Source organism: Apteryx mantelli, chromosome 1 (genome assembly GCF_036417845.1).
Source record: "Apteryx mantelli isolate bAptMan1 chromosome 1, bAptMan1.hap1, whole genome shotgun sequence".
Taxonomy (NCBI): domain Eukaryota; kingdom Metazoa; phylum Chordata; class Aves; order Apterygiformes; family Apterygidae; genus Apteryx; species Apteryx mantelli.
Genome location: NC_089978.1, coordinates 28,387,057 through 28,414,125, shown reverse-complemented (window position 1 = coordinate 28,414,125; position 27,069 = coordinate 28,387,057). Strand labels below are relative to the sequence as shown.

The window sequence follows — 27,069 nt, the reverse complement described above, 5'->3', positions numbered from 1 at the left end:
TTTCTTATCTCTTCAGAAACAGCTTCTGACTGTTGCATCCATTCCAAGACTGGGAATACTCCTGCTTTTAAGTATTGAATAATCCCAAACTTCTAAATACATGTTTTACAGAAATAAGACTTTAAATAAAGAACGTATCTGAGAAAAGTGTAGATAATTCACAAAGAATAAAATGGCAGAACTTGTTAAATTAATTATTTTTCCATCTTTCATAGTTTCTATGTGACTTTAACTCAAAAGCAGCCCAATGTTTTGTCAACCAATATGACAGCCCTCTTCAATTACTTAGTAGAATTCCATTTTTATTAAAAAAAAAATCTAGTAATGGATATAGCTCTATGTTTAAATTTCTTTAAAGTTAATGGAAGAGATACAGGGCTAGAGATGTTTCTTGGACATCACCTTGCACAACAAAAAACTACAAGGGTCATATAATTCAAAAAAGGAGATATCCCTATGAATTATTCTTGTTACTACATTGCCAAGCTTAATATACTTTGTCAATCATAGTAATGACTTTCACTTAATGGAAGCAGGTCAAGTCAAGTTGGAATTGTCTAATATTAATTAGGTGTGTGCAATTCACTAGTGATATCATCTTACAAAAAAAGAGACTCGAAAAGCAACGATCCACTGAAACGATGTTAGATATTATCATAAATAATACCTGTAAAAAAAAGATGGAGTGTAAAGCATTGCCTCCCCGCTATAACCTAAGCGAATGTTTATAAATATCAGTATGTCGATACATAGATAGCATTCTTCCTGTCCCTCTATGTCTACCCACTGTATGTTGATTATCATGTAATCATCAGCTGCTTATTCAGAAGTGATCCCTGCTTCAGATGTTTTCGGTATAGACCACTTCAGAAGATGATGGGCTTTTTCATTTGGACATGCCTGTATATAGGTTTAAGAAAAAAGCAGTATCTCTAGCTATGTATGTGTAGAGGAAGAATAGATTAATCTGTGAAAGGTGTAGGTAGAGCAATCCCTCCATGAGCAACTACAGCTTTCACTGGCCTGTCACAAAGTCAGCTTACACTGTCCAACTAGTCTAAAAAAGAAAATAATCCATGAAGATGAGAAACTGTAATCTGTGACAATGAGAAACTCAGTAAGAAACTGATTTTTTCAAAATTAAGTATCACCATACAGTTGTTTTGGAAAAAATGCACACATCTTAGTGATTTGAGATCATATTAGCCAATAGGATTCTAAGTTGTCTGTGAAGGAAAAGGTCTGGTTTTTTTGGATTTCAATTATGCTAATGCTCTGCTGAGAGAAATTCTTGAAGCTAATCAGTCTGAATTTTGAAGACAAATAAAAGATTTGTACCTCCATAGTCACCCCACTCAGGAAATGATAATTATTTTAATTCTCCTGTTAAGCAAGCACTTTACCCTCTCTAAAATGTTCTTGGACTTCTAGTCAGTTTTACATTAGAGTGCCTCTCTTCCTTTTATGTATCTTTCAGTGGAATCCAGACAGAAGTGCTGATAATGAAAAAGCTTTTGAGGAGCCTATATGAGTCACACTAAGACAACTTAATCACAAGAACCGTAGAAGGGATCTGAGAGGTCCCAAGGGAAGACTTGCTATCCCTAAATTGACTTTATAGATTTCTGGCTAACCTGTTCGCATGAAGTTCTAGTTATGGAAATTCCACGAGTTCTCTAGGTGATCTGTTTCAGTACTTACTATTCTTGCAGTTAAAAACATTTTTCCTTTTGTCTGACTTAGTCTACCTTTTGTAAAATTAAGATCATTCTTCCTCATCCTATTTGTGACAGAACTAACAAGTAGGCAATCTCTTTTTTCCTTCTTTTTGGCAGTCTCTTACATATTCAAGATATTACCCTGTCTCATCACCTCTTTCTGGACTAAAGATCCCAGTTATTTTAATTATCCTTCATTGGTCATGTTTCCCAGATTTCTGGTCTTTCTTCTTGTTCTCTCAAGCCCTCTCAAGATGAAACCTTTGTCCATAAATAAGATATTTTCTTATCTTAAGGTAAGAAAAGTGGATTTGTTGTGTTGGCTAACACTTTAGTAGTCCTGAGAAGAACAGAAGAATACTGTCAATCAATCAGGTGTCCTCCATGCAGTGCTCCTGTTCATTCCTGCAGGATGATGGTTGCTCTTCCTGCAGTAGTGTGTGTCGTATTCAGCTTGTGACCTACAGCAACATCTGTGTCCCTCTTTGAAGAACTGTTGTTTGTCATTTATGGAACTGATTGATCTAGTGAATTGGGCTCCTACCTTGTTTCTGTTGCTTATTCTTTCCTGAATGTAGTACTTTGGACTGGTTGAGTTGTATGTTTTTTCAGATGACTTCCAGGTTTTCAGTATTCTTCTGAATACCATTTATGTTCTTCTAAAATGCTTACAGCTTTACCTGTGATGGTATCATCTCCAGACTTAAAATGCATACTGAGCTTATTAATGAAAATATTGAATAATACCAGGCTCATAAACAAAATCCTGTTGAGCTCCACTCAGCTCATTCTCTCTTAGTTTGACAGTAAACCATTGATAAATACTCTGGCTTAGTTTTCTAATACCTATCTTAGAAGAGATTCCTGTAGACGATATTTTCCTTAGTTGGAGCTTGGTTTCAAAATCCCGACTAGAATATACTTTTATCATAGCTGCTTCCCCCGTTATCCTGTCAGAGAAAGGTTAGTTTGATGCAATTTGTTCTTGACAAAACTATTTAGGCTACTTATCATTTTACTCTCTTCTAAGCTTCAAATGATTTATTTGGCTTATTATTTTGTATTTTCTGGAAATTCAAGTTAGTCTGACTGTTTTGCTACTCCAAGTGTTCACCTTTATCCCATTTTTAAAGACAGGCACTTTCTTTGCCTTTTCCTAGTCCCTTGGAACTTTATCTGTCCTTCACAATTGTGGAAAAAAAATGTCTAGTAGCTCAAAGATTGTCTCGAGTATGTGCCTAAACATTCTCCAGGTTTAGTCAATTTGAAAATGTTGCCTAAGGTTTCTCTAACCTGTTCCTTTCTTAATCTGTTTTACTCCCCTGTTGCTAGAGTTACCTTTTTAATGATGACTGAAACAAACAAAAAAATGAAACACACGGCTTCTCAGATTCATCTGGTTTTGATAGTTACTTTTTATTTGTGACTCTTCTCTTTGTGTAAGACTCCTTGATAATCTAACCAATTAGCTCTGTAAGTGTCATGGGAATTTGATTTGTGCTTAACCTTTGTGACAATAATCTTTATCCCAATGTAGTGGGTTTTGTTTCTTGGAATAAAGAATGATTTTTAAAACTTTATACTGCATGATAAAGTTGTTAGACTGATAAATGCATTATAAATATGCAAATTTACTCAAGGAAAAGCTTCAAAAGCAGGGATAAATAGGACATTCAGCTTAAATATAATTTCCCCCCTTTCATCACAAATACAGCTCGAATGAAAAGTGGTAACTTTAGGAGTCTTGGTTAAAATGTGTTTTTTAAAGTTAACTGTCTCGAATGGGTGTTTTTCAGTAATACTTCTATTCACTTTCCATATGAAGCCAGTGTTCTGCATATGAAGACTTTTTACTTTTCTGATTGTAGAAGGGACTTAAGCTTGTAAACTTCCAAAAGAGTCACTTGAAATGGAAGACAGTGTAGAACAAGTGATACTCTTCATACAGTAAATAGTATTACCAAAAACACTGGAATTTATTGGACTACAACATTCTCATCTCTATTACACTGGAATCCAGAAAAATATTATGGAATGGCTGGGTACTTGATACTTAGGAAGATGTTGTTAATATTTACCATATGGACTGAATAGGAGATCTGTCTATTCTCAAAGTAAAGAACAAGATGATTTTGTAATAGGTAGTATGACGAATATTACCTCCTTGTGCTAAACAAGAAACCCATTGATCTTACTGAACAGAAAAGTTAGAATTAATGAATTTGTAGTGCCCTCTCATTTCTCCTCCAATTTCATGTATACAACAATGCCAGGAAAAATGCTATCCAAATAGTGTAGATACAGTTAGGTGCTTTAATGATGATTGTTTCCCCTGACTTCAGTAGAGGTATTAGAGATAAACGATATCTGCTATTATAGTACATGCCCCAAAAAATGAGTTTTTGTCACAGAAGGGGAAAAAAAAAAACATGAGCAAAGGGAGCGCACATTTCTTTGCTTCAGAAAGAATAACAGTGAGTCCATAAATAAAAATCATGCAATTGATTGCAATTGTCTATGTCATTAACCATTTCCAGTTAAAAGTAATTTTTTGATATTTTGGTCAGTGTAGCTGGTGTGGTATGCCTTCAGAATGGGAGGAATGGTTCTGAATATGAGGGCAGAATAATGAATAATCAGGGGTGGAACAGCTTGGGTAAAATATGTTGAGTAAGCAAAGTTAATTAAAATATCTGTAAGTGAAGCAGAATTTGTGCCAATACTGATACATACATGTTATAAGTCACATAACTGTGATGAGAGGTATGTTTTAGCCAAAGAAAAATAAAATTCCGATCTCAATTCAGTCTTCAACTGTTCTTAAAGATAATTGCTTATAATGCAATTTCAGTGACAGAAATTAGTATTTTGGACATGCAAGTTCATTTACATAAATTCAGTAGGAAATATTTCAGATTCATTTAGGCAAACAGTCTTTAAAGAAATCCTCTAATTTTGGCTGCCTACAAATGCAGAGTTAGAAAAGATTTAGATGTTCTTCAGTGTCAGAGAATCTGTTGCAGTGATGAAGAATATTTTTTTATTCCTTATTACCATTGCTGTAGGATGGAATTTTTTCACGATAGCAGATTCCTTCTCCATTGAAAAGTAAAATTTAACTTCATAGTCTTTGTATAGCAGAAAGAATTAACATGGATGTTTGTGTCAGATGATTCTGACAAAAAGGTTAACGCTTGGGGAAGGTAGGGAAGATAAAATCTATTCCTACACAGTAAGATGATGAAATACAGCAAATGCTTGTGTTACCTTCGAATTGATTAAAGAGCCCAGCCCCAAATATTTTGTTTGTGATTACAGTATGCTCAGTAGTACTCAAAATCTGTAATTCATATCTGGGCATTTAGAAGTAGGATTCATCTGTTCTAACTTACAGGTTGCTGTATTAGGTCATAGAAATCAGCATGTTCCATTGGCTCCAGAAAGACCATAGGGTAAATAGTTCATACCTAATCATCTTATTTTTAGCTCTCTAATGACTGCATGAGTTGAATCCTGCCAATGGCGTTTTAATTTATGTAGACAGGAACATGTTTGAAAATAATATAATAAATACTTGAAACAATATTTTGATCATATAAAAATCTACTTAGTTTGTTATAAAAAATTTCTGACTGACTTCACAGAATTTAGAAAGAAATGAGGACTTTGAAAGCTATGGATTAGAGCAGAATGAGAAATTAGTGATAATACATGATATTCAAGTCAGATTCATGAAGACCTTGCTGTTTGTAACTTAGAAGGCATTTATGGAGCAGTACATACATCTGAAAACATTCTTAGGTTGGGTATAGCTGTTTGGATTCCTAACAGTTTGCAAGATTTTCTATTTTATTGAGTTAGAATTAGGCATAGATGGCGTTAGCTTGTCATATTTTATTGTATGCAATTTTGCCTTGTCAGTGAATATTTAGCTCAGCTTAAAAATTGGAGAATGATTTTTTCCATGTGAAAGAGAATTTGGCTTTTCTTATGCTTTATAGGGAGGCAAAATGCCAGTCAAAGCATGTTTCTCAGCAGGAAAAAGAAAGGGGGGTTAGGTATTTGCTACTACAAATATTTGGCACACAGTTTAAATAGACAGTATTCCTAATCTTTATCATGAGCAGAGAGCTGGTTGCTGGTAAGAAATCAAATCAAAAGATAGGATGTCTTAAAAAATAGCTTAGTGCATGGGATAAAACTTTAGGATTTTTTATTCTACACATACATCACTGTCCATCTGCATCAGGAACACATGGCATGGGAAGATATGCGGAACAAAATTAAACCAAGCACAACCATGACAGCAGAAGATTTGGAATTCCTTAAGCCTCTGTGAAACACCGTATATCCCTTTTATTTCTGGAAACTGAATGATAGTTACCCTTTGGAACATGTTGTAATTACAAGTCATAACTGCCACTGGTTCATCAGTAGAGTTGTATGAACTGCACTATATGCCAGTGCCTACTAGAGAGGATGATACCATTTCCCTTTTGTTGAAGAGAGTGAAACTTAGTTCTGAAAACAAAAGATTACTGGTTTCAATTAAGGCATGAGTGCAACTGAAAAGTAAAATCTTACTAGCTGCATTAAGAATTAGCAACATGGAACAAATTACTCTTAACATTTAAAAATAAAATTAGTATTGCGTTTGGGGTAATGATCTATTGGTTGGCCTGAGGACATTGCTAGTGAGGCTAACATCTTTAAGCAATGGTAAAAGGTACCAGTCTAAGGCTTACTTTAAAGTGGCTTACCAACAACCATAGACATCCTTGATCCTCCCTCCTTGCTTATCTGCAGGATACAGCTGTTCCTGCAACCAAGTTAAATGTTCTCATCCTAGAGAAACAGATTGGCAGGGATACCAAAAAATAAATATCTGTCCTCCCCACACAGACTACAAAAAAAGCAAAATGCAGCTGAGAGTGATATTTCAGCTCAGAAAGAACTTGTAACGTCCATACAGTCATCTTATGAGTAGCTGACCAGTAAGCTTTTTTGATGTCATAGTAGTTTAGATAACTTTTCACAATCATCTCTAGAAACATGTTAAATTTGATCATTTTCTGTCACATTTATTGCAGATTAGTTACTCTCTACTGCTTTCTTGCCATTGTAAAATCTAATGAACATATAAGCTAATTAAACATTTTGGAAATAAGAACATCATAGAGCAGAAGATTGGAGGCATTGTGATTCTGTGTGTTAACATCCCTTAATTATCTCATGCTTGCAGTTTATATATTTGGCCACTGGAAGAATCAGGAGTTCACAAGTAGATGTGTTGGGCTTCCTACTAGTTGTACGAGTTTCTACCACTTATTGGCATCTCTGCAGTTTCAGGAACTCTCTGTTCTGTATCTTGTCCCTAAGATGTCTCAGTGATGCAAACTCCTAGCCTTGGGATATTTCCTCTTTTTTCTCAGCCTTATTGTTGCTAATGCCAATTAAATGCTTCAGACCTCTGTGGTAATATTCCATGCTATAAAAGGACTGCGATGTTACACTGTTACTCTCATTGCTGGTAGTCTGTGGTTCTCTCTCTTACTTTGTAGTTCAGTCTGTAGTTATACAATAGAACATCTTATTGAAAGATGTTTGGGCTGAAAATCTATTCTTATTTATGTGGTATTCTGAGTTAGAAAGCAGTAAAGCTTGTGATCAGACCTAAAAGTTGACCTTCTTTTGCTTCATGTTACCGTGGATATCATCATTTTGTTTCTTTAATCTTTGTGAAACATTTTTTTCCTCACTGAACATACTATAGAAACACCTCGTGTTTCTACTTGCCTGAGTCTGCCCACATGAGTGAGAAAGATAGCATAACTTTTCTGTTAGGAGTTGGAAACTATTTCTGGTACAGTTTTGGCATCAAAAGAATATCAGCAAAAACATGCTATTTTACTTCATGGCTTACCAAGTGCCCATTGTATAGTTATCAGAATATTGTCTGATGAGGACAGCATATGCATTTATTTCCTTAGTGGCTTAGATTCTGTGCGGAAAACACGTTTTTAAAAAACCTTTATGTTTTTGGTGCATTCTTGCTTGCTCTGTATATACACATAGCTTTCCTACAGCAACAGGCAGATTATGCTAATGTCTTAGAGGAGACAAGCAGTGGTCGTGCAGTTACTGGGTGGGATCTTTGCCTGCAGTAAAATTTAGTTTTCTAAACTAAACGTGACAACAGAATTGCATATATAAGCTGTCCATAGGAATTGAGACCTATCTGCAACAAGCAGCATGGTAGCATTCTGCCTGTCACTGGTATCATTTCAGACTGTCTACTTAGTATTGCCACCATGTTCAAAGGCATGAGTTGCCTGACCCTGCTGTGTGCAACGCTGAAGTTTTGCCCGTATGCTTATCTGCAGACCATGTCCTAGCCCATATGATCTATGAATAAACTCATGCAAACTGACTGGAAATGCGGCACTTGACAAAATTTACCTTGGGGTTCACAGTGGTACTTAAGCAGAGAAAAAATTAGCTCACCTGAACTATAACCTTATTAAAACTTCAGGGGTTGCAGATTATTTCTAAGAGGAAAAAGAAAATTGTGCCAAAGCAGTTCCAAACTGAGCTTAAAAGGGTTTGTACAAATAGAGGGAAAGAGAGAAAATTTCTATGTCTCAAGCTAAAGAGAAAAAAAAGTTGCACTGGCAGCAAAGAACACTCACAGGATGCTGGTCAGAATTAACAGAAGCAGAGCCAGTAGAGCGAGGGAAGTAATTTGTCCCTTCTACTCAGCACTTGTTAGACCACATCTAGAACACTGTGCCAAGTTTTGGGCCCCAGTTCATGAAAGACATCGATAAACTGGAGGGAGTTCAGTGGAGGACCATCACGATGGTGGAGGATCTGGAGCACTTGTGCTGTGAGGAGAGGCTGAGGGACTGGGGCTTTTCAGCCCGGAGCAGAGATGGCTTTGGGGGGACCTAACAGCAGCCCCCCAGTGCCTATGGGGGCATCATCAAGAAGATGGAGCCAGGCTCTTAACAGTGGTGCATGGTGGGAGGATGAGAAATGATGGGTATAAATTGAAACAAGAAATGTTCAGACTGGTTATAGGGAAAAACTTTTTTGTCATGAGGGCAGTCAGGCACAGGAACAGGTTGCCCAGGGAGATTGCTCTGTCTCCATCCTTCGGGATATTCAAGACCCAACAGGATAAAGCCCTGAGCAGCCTGGACTGACCTCATTTCTGACCCTGCATTGAGCAGGGGGTTAGACTAGAGACAACCTGAGATCCAACCTGAATTATCCTACAATCCTGTGATCCTGTGGTGACTGGTCATTTCTCAAATGAACATATCAACACAGGATCATCTGTAAGCGTTTCTCCTTCCATGGGGATTTATTGTTCAGCTAGCTGGGCAAGGTGGCTTCTTCGTAGGATAGTATGCCACTCATAAAACAGATCATGGTCTGTATGTAGCCCGTCAAGACAGTCTGCAGACCACTCCTAATATCACCATTTCTAAGGAGACCGTCAGTAGTGAGTAGTGGCCAAATGCCCTGGTGGGTAAAGCCAGCTCCCAGCCTCCCTCTTTCCCAGAAACAGTAGCACCCCCTCTCCAACATGTGACCAGGAGCTGGTCTTGCTGAGGAGACAAGACCAGGGAGGAGGAAGATGGTGACAGGATGCAGTTAGCTGCTACAGTTCAGGTGACCCACATTTTCCTTGCCCATGTGTGACAAATCTGAAGGGAAAAGAAATAACTTTTTATTATTGATTTTCTTGACATCTGTGAATGAATGGGGTGAAAGTGCTATTGTGAGTATTTTCCTAGACAGGATTTAATCAGCAGGGTAGAAAAATAACTTGGCTATGCATTTAGGTGCCTCTTCTTTCCCTTCATACCATTTTCCACGTGGTCTTTTCCAACACTGTGAGGGGAAATACACATTCTAATACAGAATCTTATCTCTAAACTCATTCTAACTCTGTGTGCGTATAAGGTATTCAGAGAGCTTAAATAAGTAAGTATTATTAACCGTAATGAGCTGAGAGTTAAGATTTAGTGCATAACATGAATTAAAAAAAGAAATGTAAATATTATGTTTTTTATATGTTGAAAGTAGAGGAAAGCTTCTTATATAGTAGAGTGTATTACAGAAAGTAGATGGCTTTTTTCTTCAGATTCATAAGTTTTCTCACTAAGCAAATGAGTATAGTCTGATGGTTTTTGCTTGATTGAATTGATCTTTTTTAGTCTTTTTGTTTAGTGACTATTATAATGTTCAGTTAGGTTCCATACTGATTATTGTAGATAGGGACCCACACTGGGATTACTTATTAATTTTACAAGAACAAAAACGTTATGAGAACAAACGGATGTTCAAGTTTGAACATTTTAAATATTTACAAGAAAGGTAAAGAACCTCTTTGCATTTGACATGTATAGACAATTCCTGGAGCAGCAGTTTATGCAAATGCATCAGTGTAAGATTCCTCCAGTCCTTACCTAGTGGTGTCTAATTGAAAGCTTACATATGGTTCCTCCTGTTTTCAGTTGATAATTTCCTTTTAAAACAGAGTAAATGTTTTTTATCCATTTTCACTCATTGCTGGGTACAAAATGAGATTAGCCATCAATGAATCACACAAAGTGTCAACAGAAAGAAACTAGCTGCTACTAGGCATTAAGAAGGTGTGAGAGTTTGAGAAGAACAGCTTCTCTGGGAAGATTAGGGCTTTTTCTCTGGTATTCTCTACTCTCAGCTGTGCTGGGCAGTCCTATAGTAACGCGTCAGTTGTTGCTTCCATTTCCTTCAACAGCTTGCTGCCATGCAAACAGTTAAGATAGCCAAGAGAAATACACCTCATGACATCATTCTCTGGTGGATATATTTAAGTTAATTAATTATGCTCAATTTTCTTTCTTTGTTCTCTAATGTGTCTAAACCATGTTACAGGCTCCACTGATGAAGACTAAATAATGTGCAGGCTTGTACGTGGTATTTTCTGACTAGAGAGACAAGAAAAAAATTCTTGTTTATTTCTCTTAACCAATTTGGAGGAACCTTAACCATGGGCAAGAAAATGAGGAACAAGTTTGATATAGAAATAAATTGTTATTGATGTATTTTTTAACAAGTGAAATATACTGATTTGTCAGGTGAATACAGTATAAACATTACTACAGACTTCTAACTGTATATTGGCTAAGAAGTGTAAATCTTTCTTTTTTTCCTGACTGTATAATATATCTGGTGATTAATTTAGTATCCATTATGACTGCAAGACATCAACTTTATGCACACTAAGTTCTTTCATCCTCAGGCCAAGAACCATTTTGCAGGCGTAATGCAAGAATGCCTACAGAGCTGTGTGGGTGTATATAAACTCTAACCTGAACATCTTGCAGTGTTCCCAAGTGGGAGGGTAATTTCGCCTCTTCATTGATTTTACTGATGTCTCTTATGAGCAAGTAGTGCCATTTCCCTCAGCCTGTGATGAATTGCGTGTGCCATACAATGTGGGCTGTAGCTCACCAGAGGATTAAGCAGGAGCAACAAACCTGCTTCACTTTCCTCAGACCTTTCATGAGTGACAGACACCTGCGTCATCTTGTACAGTCTTAACATTTTGATATATAAAAGCAGCCTTCCAGTTCTTCTACAAGAGACTGCCTAGGCTGACAAAAATGCTTACATTGCAACAGGATCATTTGCAAAAAAACACTGGGTTACTTGTGTTGAAATCTTCAAAAGCAAATAAATTTTATGTGTAGTTTCAGCACTGTTAAATTACACTGTCTTTAAGTACCTGCAGTAACCATGGTATCTAAAAGTCTGGGTTACTGCAGCAATTCTTTGGCTGTGCAGTGGTACATACTGTACTTGGATTTTAATGGAGCCATCTATACAGACTTTATATTTTCCTATAAAACTCGTCAAGATGAATGAAAACAAGCGTGGGCTAAATGTTTGTGCTTTTCAGTGCTCTTTCTGTTACAGAATCTTGCTGGCTTTCTTAATTGCTAATTTATGCAGTTTCTTTGTCTTTTAGAATGTCGGGTAGTGAAATCCACTTCCTATACCAAAATAGCTTCAGCTTCACGTAGGAGCACCACCAAGAGCCCGGGCCCATCTCGACGCAGCAAGTCTCCTGCCTCTACCAGCTCAGGTAAAGCAAGCAAGAAATGTTTCTTAATAATAACTGTTAATGTCCCTGGATACAATTGGCAAAGTGCTTAAGATTCTGCATTTCTGGCAAAACATTGTATGCATAAAATAGCTGACAGTAAAAATTCACCTGCTTTCTAAAATGCATCTGAGATGAAGTGTCTTCCCAATGTGAAAGAACTCTTCAGTGTTTTATAAATTGTACTTTCGCAATATCATGGTTCATTTTCCTTTTTTTTCTTTGCATCATTATTATGACAATACCTAAAGACTGACAAAAAGATGTATACATCATACTAGGAACTGCATAAACACAGTGTAGAAAGTAGTGCAAGCTGCACAGCATAGAATCTGCATTTGCAAATCGTTCTTTCTACAATCTTTTTTTTGTATTTTGATTCTGAAAGAGTTAAGAGTCAGCAGTGAGGAAAGGATAGGTTAAAGGCAATGAGGATATTGAGGAAGAGGGGAAGAGCAGAGAAAGAGGATAATTGCAGGTGTGAATGTGAGGTGTAAAGATGGTTGAGGAAGAGATAAGTCAGAGATGACTTAACAAGCCAGTGGTACAGGCTGGAGAAGACACAGCAAAAAGCCTTAAAAAGTTCTGATTCTGTCTGAAGGGCCTTACTTTGGCAGCCTTTGCAGCTGCTCCCACTAAGTAGTCTATGACTAGTCCCCCCCTGGTGCTTTTTCCCAAGAAAAGCAGTAAATAAACAAAAAATATGCATTAGATAATTTTCCACTGGTGATGCCTGAAAGTATAAATAATACTTGGTAGGAGCCAGTTAAGTAGACCAGATCCAGCGTTTGCAGCATTGCTTGTAGATTTGGATTGTGCAAGAGGCAAATATTAAAGCTGTCTGAAAGCCACCTCACTCTCTCCCTTAAGTCTTCAACCAACAGCGAAGCTAACATCATATTGGGAACTGTTTTGTAGTTGCATCCCGCACCATAAGGTCTTTAAAGGGAAGGGAGGGGGTGAGCAGAATGGCCCAGGTGCTCCAAGCAGGTTTCAAAGAGGGGAGGTACAGATCAGTCAACTGGTGACATACTTTTTACAAGAAGTCTACATAGAGCAGCACAGCATCTTCCTTCGGGGGAGGAGGAAATTGGGGGAGACACAATGAGAGATGGAGGCGTAGATGTGGGTAGCAGGGCTAGGAGGCCTCCTACACATCCTAAGAAGAGCAGAAATGAAGAAGCCTGCAAAGAGATAATGGCAAGGAGTATTGATTCTGAGGGAGAAACACAGAGTAGTTCTTTCATAAGTGTACATTAAGTAGCTTTCTTTGTGGGTAGGTAGAACAGAGTTAAATTAAACTTTAGTAAGGGAGGCACTATTTAGCATGTAGTGTTATGGACTCTTTTTTTAATGACTATTCATTTGGGGGTAGAGTTAATGGACACTGATCTCTGTATGTGCATTTCTGTGTGGAATAACTCTCCTGCTGTGCATAAACAAATGTTTCTGTCAGGTATGAGACTAGCAGCATTTTCGACATGTTGGCTACATGCTTCTTTATTAGTTTTGGTTGTGAGATAAATGGTAACATTCTTACTTAAACCTACAGGAGAAGTGAACATGAATAAATTCTAATTTCCTGCAATTTAATTTAACTAGTCTAAGCAGAATGCCATAGCTTGTTTAACCACTGAAAAAGATCAGAAGATTATTTTACAGCTTATTAAAAAACCAATGCTTTCACCACGCCACAATAATAATTAATATATCATTAAAGTTATAATAATAAAAGAAGCAAGGTAATGGAAATATTAAAAAACATTTTAGATGATTCTATGTTAATGACAGATTTACCTATTTTAAACATATTTTATTTAAGAACAGTAACTTTGCAGGAAATGAGCATATCTTAGTTTGTCAAAACATGGTCCATGACCTGACCCATTTGACAGCATCACTGGAACATTGTATTGCAGAAGATTTCCCTAGAAAGAGGCATTGGAGGAGGCCCTACAGAAAAGTATAGGATGCTGACAGAACACCCTGTTAAAGGGTAGGAGTCTATAACTTCTTACAGCTTAAAAAGGGCAAACGATTTAAAATGTTTCTGTAAAAACTTTATTGGGAACACAAATTTGATTTGGTTGTTTGTATCTCTTGTGTTTGCTTTCTGCAAACCATGAAGAAGTCAGGTTGTGTGAATGTTCCAGGAAACCTATTTCTAACCTGAATACATGAATATTTACTTCAATATTACTATCATAAAAGGGAGCAATATTGTATGAGTGGGTACTTGGGCTTAAGAAGAATTGTTTTTAGACCACATAAAAAATGAATAGATTTTAAAAATATGCAACCTGATATTAGACACTGTACTGAAAAAACCAACAGTTAAATTAGAGGAAATGGTTCAGGCTAAATCAAACATTCAGCTTGAAACATAGATAACTTTTTGTGCTGTTAATTTGACTGTCTCAAGGTAGAGAGAAGTCTACTCCTAATTGAAAATAGTTATTGTTTAAATTGTCTCTTTTGGTTCTTTAAATGTAAAAAAGGGGTGGAAAGAAAAGGAAAAAATAGCTAGCAAATATTGTTAGACAAAAAACAAAATTCTCCCATAAAGTGCAGATATTACGTAGGTTTCACTATTTTGCTTTCCAGTAGGCAAAAAATACTGCCTATTTATTATTATAATTATGTACACGTGACAGCAGCAGAATATAGAAATTACCATCTAGTGCACATACCAACAGATATTTTTTTCCATATTGTTTATATATTAAACATCTTCTCAGTATTAGAGTCTCCTTTTACTGTCACATTGTTAGTGCTAAGTATATATATGTATTTTTTTATTCTGTACTTTCAAACTGCTTTCAATTCATCTTTAAGTTACTGCTAGGAAATTTTCTTTCATTAGAGATAAACATGAAAATAGTTGAGAAGAAGAGTAGATTCCTTGCTCAGAACACAGGCAATACATATATATTACAAAACAAAGACACGTATGTGCAGAGGACCTTCCTCAATTGTCATTTTGTAAAGATTTGTACATCATAAAAGAGAGGCAGAAGGTTGAGAAAAGCAGGGTTATAGGGCAGGCAGAAAGCATTACTGGCAGTGTGCCCCTGAGAAAAAGCTAAGTGAGAGCATCTCTTAGGACAAAATGCTATCTAAAGAGGTGTGTGTTGCTAGTTAGAAAGTATGTGATCCCTCTCATTTGGCTCTTGCTGCATTTCAAAAAATCTGCCCATTCTTGCTGCACAAAAGGAATGCATGGCTCAGTCATCAATTCTTGCCCTTATCAAGATAATACACATGGATAACCACATGGGTCAAAAGACACAAACACTATGACTAGATACAAATACTACATTGAAAAAATGTAAAAATTGCAAAGTCAGTTATTAAAACTGACAAAAATCTAATATGAGGGGATGACCTTGAGTTACTCTTAATTCTCTCCTATATGCATCTGCAGCGCAGTACAGTCTTTAATGCATTCAGTTAACATTATTTTTCTTCTCATCCAGCACAGGATAGCTGATAGGAATTAATCATGTTTATACTTAATTAAAGTACTGTGTTTGGGTCATTTCCCTATTGTTACACAAATGGATGTGTAAATGAGGCCAGGAAATTTAGACAGACTTCTTTGGTTTAAGCATTTAAATACCATCCTGAAGAACTGTTTCCCTTCTTTGACACAGCATTTCTAGTGATAAGTAAACTAAACCAAACTTCAGTTTGACACACTCAGCATCTGATTTTCAGAAAAACTAAATGTTCATAAATGCAATGAAGTCAATGGGACCATTGTTCTGAATGATCTGTTCATAGTGGCATGAACAACGAACTTCCCCAAATTCATCTCATTAGCTTCTGAAGTTGCTTGCAGAAATTGTCGGGTCGGATTTTCTTTTCTTTAATGTCTGTCTCTCTGTTTCCCATTTGTAAGTTTGGAACAATACCATTTTACCAAAACTGATGCTTTGAAGATAAATTCAGTAATGTTTAGAAACCACTTTTAGAGAAAACCCTGCCGAAGGTCCTCACCCCTAGTGTGCAGAGCATTCTGTTTTCAGTCTCACCTTGTGGTGGTGGTCCCCAACTGTTTGCGGGACAGGCAAAGGATCCTGAGAGTTCCCTCTCCCGGGGGAGCCCCAGCCAATGCTCTGGAGAACCGTTTACCCCATCGTCTCATTGGGTACCCGGGTGTCAGGGGCTCTTAGTGGCATTCACGTGTCCGCGATGAGTTTCACCCTTCGGAGGTGCCTGCCTCCCTCCAATGCTTGTAAAAGCAGCATAATTGCCCAGTCTGAAAGTCCCACCTTCAGCTGATAAAAAACACTTCAGGTAAGTGCTACTCTCACTGACCACAGAAGTGTTTTTTAAAAGAGTAGAAGGGCTCCAAGAGAAGGGATTAGGAATACTCTACCCCAACATATCCCACCCTCTGGCATTGCACAAAGGATGTTGAGGCAGGTTCATATGCATGAAGGTTTTTCAGCAGGGTCTGTGGCTGATGGTGTGCATCAGGTCTAACAGAGAAAGTTACTTTTGGGGAAAAGTAAAAACAAAAGCAAGAGAGAGAGAAAAGGGAAAGGGAAAGCTCTCCCATGGCCTGCCGGGAAGAGATGTGATGGGAAGGCCCCAGAGGGGCATCCTCCCCTGGGTGTCCCCTGTGCAGCAGGTGTCCCTCTGGCCCCCATACCTTTCCCGTCGTGACTGTATAGGTTTTGTCAGGCCCCGCTCAGGCTGCCTGGTGGTTGTTCCCGCTGGGGAGGCTGTGAGCACTGACGGGGGCACGCGTTGATCGGGACGGGTGCTGCACGCTGGTCGGTTGTTAAGCTTTGTGCGGGCCTGGTATTGGCTCTCCTCCTGTAACCCAAACACTACGACCAAGGGGTAGGAAAAGGGTAGGGGGAAGGGCTGATTCTCTCGCCAGTGGCAATCGCTTTGCAGGAGAACGTTCTCTAACAGCACTGCTGGGCTTTGCAGGTGCAAGGCCCTGACAGCAGCAGCATGGAAACAACAGCATGCGAACAAGGGAAAACCAATGCCTCAGAGGCGCTGGGACACGCTGCCACGGCCGCACAGGGGAAAGGGTAGAGCTGCAAGTGGAAGGTAGGCTGCAGGGTTGAGGAGAAAAGACCCTCAGCAGTACAAAAGGCTAAAGCACCAAAGCACTGCACAACACTGGGGCTCAGGGCCATGCAGGTTCAGACCTGTGCTCTGGCTAATTGAGGGAAGGGAAACGTGTGTCAGCCTGTAAGAGAATGGGAGACACATACTACTCACCCTTCCGTGGGCTATCCAATCTAAAATGAGCAAAAAAGCTGCATCTGCTTTTACACAATTTCTTGACATTTTTAAGGGGAAAGTATGTCCTTCTGTAGGTGGTGTTCACCTTCTTCCATCCTTGCTTTTTCCTTTTCTTTTTCTTTAGTGCAACATATTTTTAATATGCGTAGATTTTCCTGGTAGCCTCTCTGGCTTCTGAGGGCGGATGCATCCTATTTTTATAAAAAAACACAGAACACTACTTAAAAGATATAGGCTAACTGGGAAGATCTGTGGTAAGGGCAGACTTCTACATTATTTTGTGTTTTGTTCAGTTTTTTATTTGCATCTGACAGTGTTTCAAAACAGAACCACAAGACTGAAATCTCACTGCAGGAGGATTGCATTCTGATTTTTACTAATGCATTTGAGGTATTGTCTGCTCGAAAATGCTTACAGCCTAAATAGACAAGAGCAACCAGGAATAAAGCAAGGGAACAAGAGCAGAGAAAGGTAGCCTGACCTCCCAGGCAGGCAGAGTGCTGAAGTCTGGTTCCAAGTGCAATAGATAATCCTGCCTCTGTTTAATTTTCCTGATGTATTCTCAAAGTCTGTAAAACTTTGATATTTTTTGTTGGCATCAAGTATTATTCAGGAGAGGATGGCTCAAAAGAGGTGTTGAATTTCAGTGAGGCCACATATCAACCCATTGCCAGTGACTGAAAATTATAAATGTCTGAGGGCTATTCAGTAGCTGTCGACTTCTGTCCAGCTACCAATTAACACCACTGGTGGCAGCCTTAGTGCAGGTGAAGAGCTAATAGATCTGAAGAAAGCCACCCTTACTTCTTCATGATCATTATTTTTAATCAAATCAAGAACAGCTTGAGACAGCTGGAATTATTATACCTTCAGTCCCTTAAACTAAGGAAAGTTATTGCATGCAGGTGAACTCTTTTCAGCTTCTGAAATACAAACTCTAATTTTCAGGACTTGCTCTTAATGAAAACAACTACTTTTTAAGTTTGAACACCACCTTCAGAATTATTTCCCTCTCATCTCTCTTCCCCTCCTCTTCCCCTCAAACTATCTCCCAAAATATTTCAAGTCCTTGAGATGTTGTTTGTAACTGTGATTCAGGATTAGTGTTAAGAAGAGTTATTTAGGAATTTCAGTTGCTGAGTGCAACAAGTGTCTTTCAGGAGTAACTGGAATAATACAGATATTCTGGGTGACAATGGAAATGTTTGTGAAGAATTTATAGAGTAGGTTATAATATCTAAGGCTGTGTGCTTTTTTTAAAAAATTGCATCTGGGCAAAGAAATCATGAAGCCACATTTCAAACTAAAACCTGATAGGTATCCCCTAAAGAAAAAAATGTTTTAGAATATAGAAATTGGATCTTACCGAAAGCTTCTCTAGAGCAGATGCTTGTACTTTTCTCAGCTATTTAGAAAAAAAAAAGTATATATGTTCCTTTGTAAAAAGATGTTTTCATTTAGTTTGCTCATTCTTAGGCCCCTTTCCCCTAACCAGAAACAATCCTTCTTCTGCCACCTGACTGAGGAAGGTCTTTTGGGTCTCAGAGCAAGGAACGTGACATATAATATTATCTTCAGTGTGGTCACATGTTTTTATTCACACTATTATATATACTCAGCTGGCAGGGCTTTTTTAATAAATGTGCTGAAGCAAAACTTTTCCTGAACTGAGGAATACAAACCCATGGGAGCGACGAAGTCATCCTACGGTCCCAGGGGTTTCCAAAACAGTTTTACTTTGATCCTGTGTTCCTTTCAATTTTTTATTTATATTGATGATATTTAGTACTTATCATTAAAAAATTAAGTTTTATTATTTTATAGCTTATAATAAAAAACAAGAGTTAATAAGGGAAATAGAGATGTTTAGACTAGTTTAACCCTCTTAAAGTGTTAAAAAGCTGAACGCTAGATAACAAAACAGCCTTGAAGTTGGTACTCCATTCCCTTAGGCTAATTTGAGAATCCTTGTCTTTCTAATTAGGCAAAACAGTTCAAAAGAGAGATTTTCACTAAGTCTTAGGTAAGTGTAGGTGCTTTCTAGGTTATGTACTACATGAAGTTAGCAGCCAAGTTCATAGATATCACATACATTCTGATAAAATGGGGAGAAAAAAACAACAGGAGGCATTCACTCACCTTCTGATGCTCCAAAAAGTTACTATTGGATTCTGAGGAGCTGTATTTTCAGGGAAGGATCTTGTCTTCTGAGATCTCAGGCATGTCTGCAATGTCTACAATACATCTGCAGCACTAGTCTGCTTATCAGTGTGGGCATACCGCAGCCATCTTCAGATTGCATTACCGATGGCATACTAGTGGCCGGTCCATGGAGATCAGTGTTGGCCAAGCAGGTGAGGGTCTGCCTCCCCTCTCGGGTGGGTTTTACAATCTGTGCTGAGCACTGTGCTGCTTGGGATGTATGTCAAGGCTACCATGGGTACTGGTGACTTACCATGACTAGTTAAAAGTTTGCTTAGGTATCAGATGCTGCTGGGACGGGAATGTAAACCTGACCTGAAACTGGTCCTTTCTGCTGATATTTCTAATCTGCTGATGAGATTAAAGCTCTGTGTGGGTCTGTTAAGCTTTGTCTTCAGTGGCAGAGAGATGTTCTTTTTATATCTGGATAACTTCCTGGCATAAACTCTAGCAAAGACTCAACGTAAAAAGGACTGTTTAGCAGTAGTTAAAATGAATGCAGTACTGACTATCTGGAACTAGCTCAACTAGTTGCACTGAAGAAGAACCTACAAAAGGCTTCACTGAGGAGCGATAATGTGATTGCTTTCCTAATCATCGCTCTGGCCAAACCATCTCTCTTTTGCAATGAAGACAAAAAATTAAGGGATTATAGTTAAAATTAAGAGATATAGTTAAAATACAAATGCAGAAGGAAAGAAAAGACAAGGTATGTTTTGTTCCCCAGCTACTCTGAAATTGCAAAATCTTCCTTGCGCAAAAATGTTATTCTGAAGAGGAAAGTGACAAACTACGAGAGTTGTTGGGACAAGGTCAGGTAGTGATATTGCATCACTATTTTGTAATTAATGTTGCTGAACATGACCTAAACATGTTGTGACTTCTGTAAATTATTTTTTAATTTAGACTGCTTCTTCTCTTAGTCTTCAATAAGTTGTGGTTGGGAAAAAGCCTGCACCATTCCCTTCTCTCAGTCTCCTCTCTCCTGTTTTTTCACGTACACTTCTTTTGTGTTTGGCAAACCGCTTTTGTAAACACACAGCGTCATCCCAACATGTACACAGAGTACAAGATGGTCACACATCAACAGGCAGGTTTTATAAGGAGAGTATTATTTTGGTACCACACACTGGCATTGGCAGCTTCTCAGACTGACACTTGACACTGTAATTCAGCTTTTCTCACTTTTGTTTTTATTACATAATAAAATGATACACTATCAAAATGATTTATTTGCTGGAATATGGTCAAGGTCTTTTTATTTACAACATTTTCACTAGTTTATAAACATCTTCATATGAAACCTATTTTCCATGTATCTCATTAGATGATGGTATCCAGCTTTAGTGTTCTGTTTTGTGGGGGGGGTTTTCTCTACTTTCATATGTGTGCCAGGTGCTGCAAAAACAAATAAAAAAACAGGTTCCTGTCCTGTTGTGCTTCCAGACTCAGCAACAGATGACAGTAAGCAAAGGATTTCATAGCTAAGCATGTGCATACATGTGCTCAGTGCAGCCACAATAATGTTGTTATTGTTTTAGCTTTTTAATACATATTTTACCTGTGAAATTTTGAACAGATAAATCTTTTTCATGAGACAATGGAAGAGCGCTGTATGTTAAGCTGAAGTCACTGACCCTTGCCATTTTATGAATAAAAAGTGACAAGGAACTTCTTGCCTCACTCAATAAAATGATTAATCGCTACAGTGATTTACCAATTTCATGTGTCTTTATCTGCATCAGGGTTCCCTGTAAGAACATGTGCTGTATCAGTCAGTGAGACATGCAGTGCAGATACTGGACAAGAGTGCAGCTTCAAACAGAATGCATTCTACCAACAAGAAAGGGAATTTTATTTTCTTGTACTTATCAGAAGCTTATTATTATCATATATTAAAGATTAAAGATGTTATCGGCATTTATTTTTAGCCATATTATCTGGTCATGAGCTGCATATGTTTGAATGGGGTCATGGACATAACTGGAGTTCAGGAAGATGGTCCAAAACAGTCCAGTCTCTTGTTGCAGCATAGCACCTAACACCAGCTCTATTTGCAAATTCAGCGTAATGATTTGTAAGAAACTAGGGTTGGAGATGGTCAACAAGCCATCAACAAGGCCAAAAGGAGGAGCCCTGGCATGGACTGGGGAATTATTAGGAATTATTTCTTCCCTGTTGTGATCTCCCAGATCCCTGTTCAGGTTGATTCTGATGCTGACCCTGTACAAACTTCGGTCATCCGAGTTTATTTAATGGAATTCTGGGGTTGGTATAAAATCCACCAAAATTAGTAGATTGGGAGAATTTCAGTGATTTCTTTTAATCTCCAGCATATTCTAATCCAATAGACACCTGAGGTTGGATTCATCTCACTTAACTTTAAAAGGGTGCAAGGCAGAACAGTGGACAGTTCTAGTACTCAGTTCATCAGATCCATTTTAGATAGTTACTTGTGGATGATACAACTCACACTCTGACAGTACCTGTTCATTGGTTAAAGTGAGGTCTAGAAAACTAGTTTAGAAGTAGAAGCCTACATAATAGATACCTAAAGATCAGTAAAATGAATCCCATGCCCAAATCCGAGTTGTCATCTCTTTTTTTTATACTAGAGTTTCCTACACAGCTCTCCATAGGAAGTCCTTGTATACTCACAAATAACCTGGTATGAGCATTTAGGTACCTAGCTCCTTTTTGTTTCTGACATGGGTAGAGAGGTGAGCAAACTCCACTTAAATCTCTTGAAGGCTCTGATCCATTAACTATGCTCTGATTTCACATGTTACAGATGGCCAACACTAACACAACAGCTATAAAAATTGTCACTTAAAAAAATGATGTTGGGGAGAGCCCTGGAAATTAACTTGAGCACTCTGGGCTCTCTGATAGCAGCAAGTGAGTAATTTTTAGGGTTTGTAATATGTACTTTTTTTACCTAAAATAGATACTTATCAACCTGATGTGAGAAACACATCAGAGTCAAATACAGCATTGCATCTATTTTTCTGATTGCACTTGGTGGCCTCAAGTCTTTGTCTTTGGGACAGAATAACTGGAATAGTAATTCTAAGCAAAACTATTGTTTCAAGTTATGAGGAAGGAGTCAATCTCTGAGGAACAGTATCTGGTACCTTGTCTTATGAGGTTTATTAAAGTGTAGTTGTTATCTTAAATTTTCTCCTAGTAATAACAAGATCTAAGACAATGTGCTTGGTTTAAAGAGAAGACAGACCACTAGACTTATTAATGAACAGTGTTGAGTACCAGCTCCCTGTGAATAGCAGTATTTTAATATTAGTTTTTAAATGATACCATATTTGTTTATAAGAAAACTTTCAAGACTTTATATGTTTGAGACTCCAAAAAGCCCATTTTTAATGTCCTCCTGTATCCCTTTTCCTAAATGTTTTCAAAAGTATTTATAACAAATTTGGGGTTACTCATAGATCATACTATTGGCCACATCTTGGGAGTCCTTTTGCAATATGAACTTCAGTGAGTGTGTCCATATGCATGTACTCTCCCCCAACACTTAGTACATTTGAATCAGTGCTGATATGTACAAGCTGTTGTCCTCTGTACAAAGTGAATTTTAAGCTTAGCAGAATGAAATGGTTTTATTTAAAAGCAGCATATTTAAATGCAATTACTGTTTCTTCTTGTTCCTATGGTTATACAAAGATATTGCACCTTTACCTTAAACAATGCCTTGCACAAAGTGATGTGGAGATCTAATCAGTAATAGCACCTAATCACTAGTGAGTGATCATTATTTATTATGCAGTGTAATGTGTTTTATTGATCTGTGTAGTGTAGTAGATATACATGTTTCTTTCTCATAATATGTGGGCCCAATATCCTTAGCCAGTGAGAATAATGTATTATGTAAAAAGTAAGAAAAGTCTATTAAAAATGCCCACTGTGTTATCCAAAGAATTTAGCATTTGCTAGTTTGCCAGTCAGCCAAGGTTTTACAAGAGTTATTGTCATTTTGATTTTCAGATGAGTCATTTGGTATATTGCCCCCAAAGGCACCTCATTATGATTCAGTGCACAGCATATAACATTGCTTAGGCTTTCGGGGCTCCATGCAATGCGAGTGGGGGTTGCAGTTGCTCAGCACTCTGAAGCAGCAGCATTATGCTTAACTGACACCTTTGATGTAGCCCTAAGACAGCACCTGCACCTCCCACTGCTGCTTTGAAGACGTCAGCCTTACGCAGAAAAGGCTTCTGCTTATGAATCCTGCATTGCATTCAGCTCACTCTGTGAACAGCCCTGGCTATCCTTAACTAATCCCACTGCTCCTCATTTTTGCTACAGCTTGGCTTAGTACAGAGCAGGAATTTTGCTGCTTGCTATTATCAGGTTAAACACTAAGATTTTGTCCATGTTAGAACTCATAGAAGGTAAGTCAAATGGCTTGTTGATATCCTAGTATGTAAATATTCTCCTAAGATGCAGAATTTGGGAATCTAATTGTTGATTGTTTGTCCTGATGCTGACACATATGGACTGTGATACGACAGTTGCTTGTTTAAAGAATATTTACATATATATGTGATACACGCTTTGTAGTATTTCTTTCAGTGCTTTAGTGTGAACATTATTGATAGCCTCTTTTGTAATTACTTTGTAGTAGAATTCTGTCCTCTGCTGGTGTTATTTTGTTAATTTAATGGATAGTGTCACATGCATGCAAAAGATGCTTCTAAAATGAAAAGCACTGACATATTTGAATGAGCTTATCTATTTGAGAAAGTGATGGCTTGCTGTAACTCAGACTTGAGATGTTACATCCAGTTCATCTGCGTCTAGAAAGGTCTTTTGAGTTAAGTCTGAGGTGATGTTTGGGTCAGATAGTAATGCAAAAATCTCTTCAAATGAGTGAGTGAGCGACAGCAAGTAGTTGATTTGTTCTTGCAAGCAATACAGCTTTTTATTCTTGGTGAGTTGCACTTGAAGTCATAACTAAATGGAAGGAAAAGCTTTAAATACAGCAAATGTCTGTTAAGGATAAGCACAAAGTGGCTTGATTTGCAACACTTTGAAGTGTAGGAACAGTACAGTTTAAGAAGACATAATAGTGTCCTCTGTCGTTGACTAAACAGTCTCTTCAGATTCATTATTTGCTTAGACTGTATATAAAAACTGGTTTCATGAGATTCCAGACTCCGAGGAAACAGTTCTTTTGTGAATTACCTTATTTAATGTTTAAAACATGAAAAAAGCAAATGAATCTGTTAAAAAAAGAATGAGAAGAAATGAGATATGTTGATTTAATTATTTCTTTGCTTTTAATAATGCCTTGTATTTATTTTCTCAATTTATTGTCCTCTTAGTGAATGGAACCCCTGGTAGCCAGCTTTCTACTCCCCGCTCTGGGAAGTCTCCAAGCCCATCTCCCACCAGCCCAGGAAGTCTACGGAAACAGAGGGTAAGGAAATAAGGAAACTGATTTCTGAGAGTGGCTGGGTAGGATCTGACATAGCCATTATTGGATAGCCTTCTCCCCAGCGATTCCTTGTATTTAGAATTATAGGGTGGAAGAGCTTGGATACAATCCTTGTTGTGTTTGTACAACATTCTTAAGTGGAAAACAACTGTTCTGTATCCTTCAAAATGCTAAATATGCTGGGAATTGGTTTATCCTTGAGGAAAAAAAAAGGGATGATTTCAAAACTTTTTTTTTTGTTTCCTTTTCCAAGCATCTCACAACTGGAAGAAAATGCTGATGTTGTCAAAGTCTTTTTTTTTTCTTAATTTGCCATAGGCATTATATCACTTGCAAAACCTACCACAGCTTTGATTTTAAAACAAAGTGAAAGAATGCTCTGTGGAATTTAGCTGTGATATCACAGCCTTGTGCAGTAAAGCAACAGGAGACTCTTCAGGCACCTTGCTGGACCAAAGCTGTTAATAGCTGTAGGTTCCCACTACCATCATATGTAGAGAATCTACAATGTACCTAACCATCCAGAATGATGGTAATACATACGTTACTGCTGTAACTATGTAGTAGAATATTACTGATCCAACCCAAAAAGCTCTACATGCTGATTTAATTAATTGGAGCTATTCAAAAGCAGTGGGACACACATCTATTTATCTTCTCTTCTGATATTTTCTAAACTGTGATCAGTTGTTCTCAAAGAAAGCTTCCCTAAGGCAGTGCTGTATATTCCAGACTTCTGTTTACAAGTACAGTTGGAACACATTTTTTCTGCCTTTTTAGTTTTTAAATAAAGACATAATTTGTGTCTCTTGAAAGAAAGAGATTATACGCAGAATTGACAGTGCTTGACTTTAGCAGTTGGTGCAGTCCTGATGCCCCAGATATCCAGACCAGCGGTAGCTGGAACATGGCATGAGTCCTTTCTCGCCTGAATATCCTTCTTTCTTTCTCATGGATACCAGGGAGCAGAGGAATTGTGCATGCCCAAGTCTTATCCCAAGCTGGGATGCTGCCATGGGATTCTGTCATGACTCGCTTATTAGATCTGGAAGCTGACTTGAAAGTACTATGTGATCTTACAGCATAGAGATAGCCACTGCGTATCAGCTTGAAGCCTCAGGATAGTCATGTTTTTCATTGTTTGGTACACAGTGAGTAAAGATGAAAGTTTCAGTTGAGTAAGTTGGTACTAAAATCTTCTTGAATGCAATGTCTTCCTCACCTGTTTGCTCTTGCTCTCAAGGCTCATGAATGAGTCATTAATAAGTCATTGAAGAGGGAAGAGTCTTCCAAATGAATTATACATTGATGATGTAAGGGTGTCTGTTAAGATGTATGATATCAGTATATAGTGGATTTTCTTTTGTTCTAAGGCTTTCTCTTTTCACTGGTAACCCTCCAAAGCTTCCTTCCCCACCACTGATGCTTTTATCCCCACAAGGAATAAATGTTTTTATGTTAACATTTGTGAATGGATGAACGGGAACCGTGTGGTCAGCACCACTACACACAAGATGTGTTTGTCCACAAGGTTTCCTAAATGTGAAGTGGAAGGCAAATGGGTCTCTTCTAACCAGGTTCTCCATGTGGAAATATAACAGGATCACTAAATGGCAGTCTTATGGATGCAAAGGGCTGTGTAGTGGTGATATAATCACATTGCTAAGTGTATAGAAAATAAGTTTTGAAATAAATTACAGGAGAGATAAGACATTGTATAAGAGTTGAATTTTGCTCTCAGATATTCATATCAAATCCCATTGACCTCAGTAGGGGATATTTCATGCTTGTCTGGGAACAGAATTAAGCCCCAAATGTCACACAGAGGAAGAGAAGAAGAAGGATAGGCAACCACGTTGTTAAAGATGATGACACCTTATATTTTGAGGCTTTATTGTAGACAAAATATATTTGTACATATGAAAACAAATGTGAAAATACATTAAAACAGTGTTATTTAGGTTGCAAAATCCACTGCTCCGAGGTTAAGGAATGGAAACTTTACAGTTGCCCTGAGAATTTAATTCAGGTCCTTTCATATTTAACTTGTGAAGTGAATGAGCAAAACCATGTGATTGTGTCGTTAAAGGTCATAATGTGTATTCATATGACTAAATCAGTTGTATGAACAACCATAAAACAGTGCTTACTAATCTTAAATTTCTTGTGTTAGCAGTCAAAAATACTGTTTTGTTTTGCTTTAGTGCCATCTTTTGTACATATCCATTTAATATTTATTTAGAGAACAAGTTATTTTATGTACC

At 37.7% G+C, this 27,069-nt stretch overlaps 1 protein-coding gene across 2 annotated transcripts in view; it reads left to right on the top strand.

Moving 5' to 3' along the window:
- DCLK1 (doublecortin like kinase 1) overlaps nt 1-27,069 on the top strand; it is a 251,411-nt gene that overhangs the window by 160,377 nt on the left and 63,965 nt on the right. For both annotated transcript variants that reach the window (XM_013962098.2, XM_067291218.1), the window contains exons 5-6: nt 11,743-11,859; nt 24,693-24,787. In XM_013962098.2, coding sequence (XP_013817552.2) covers nt 11,743-11,859; nt 24,693-24,787 — 212 coding nt within the window. The remainder of the gene's footprint in view (nt 1-11,742; nt 11,860-24,692; nt 24,788-27,069) is intronic.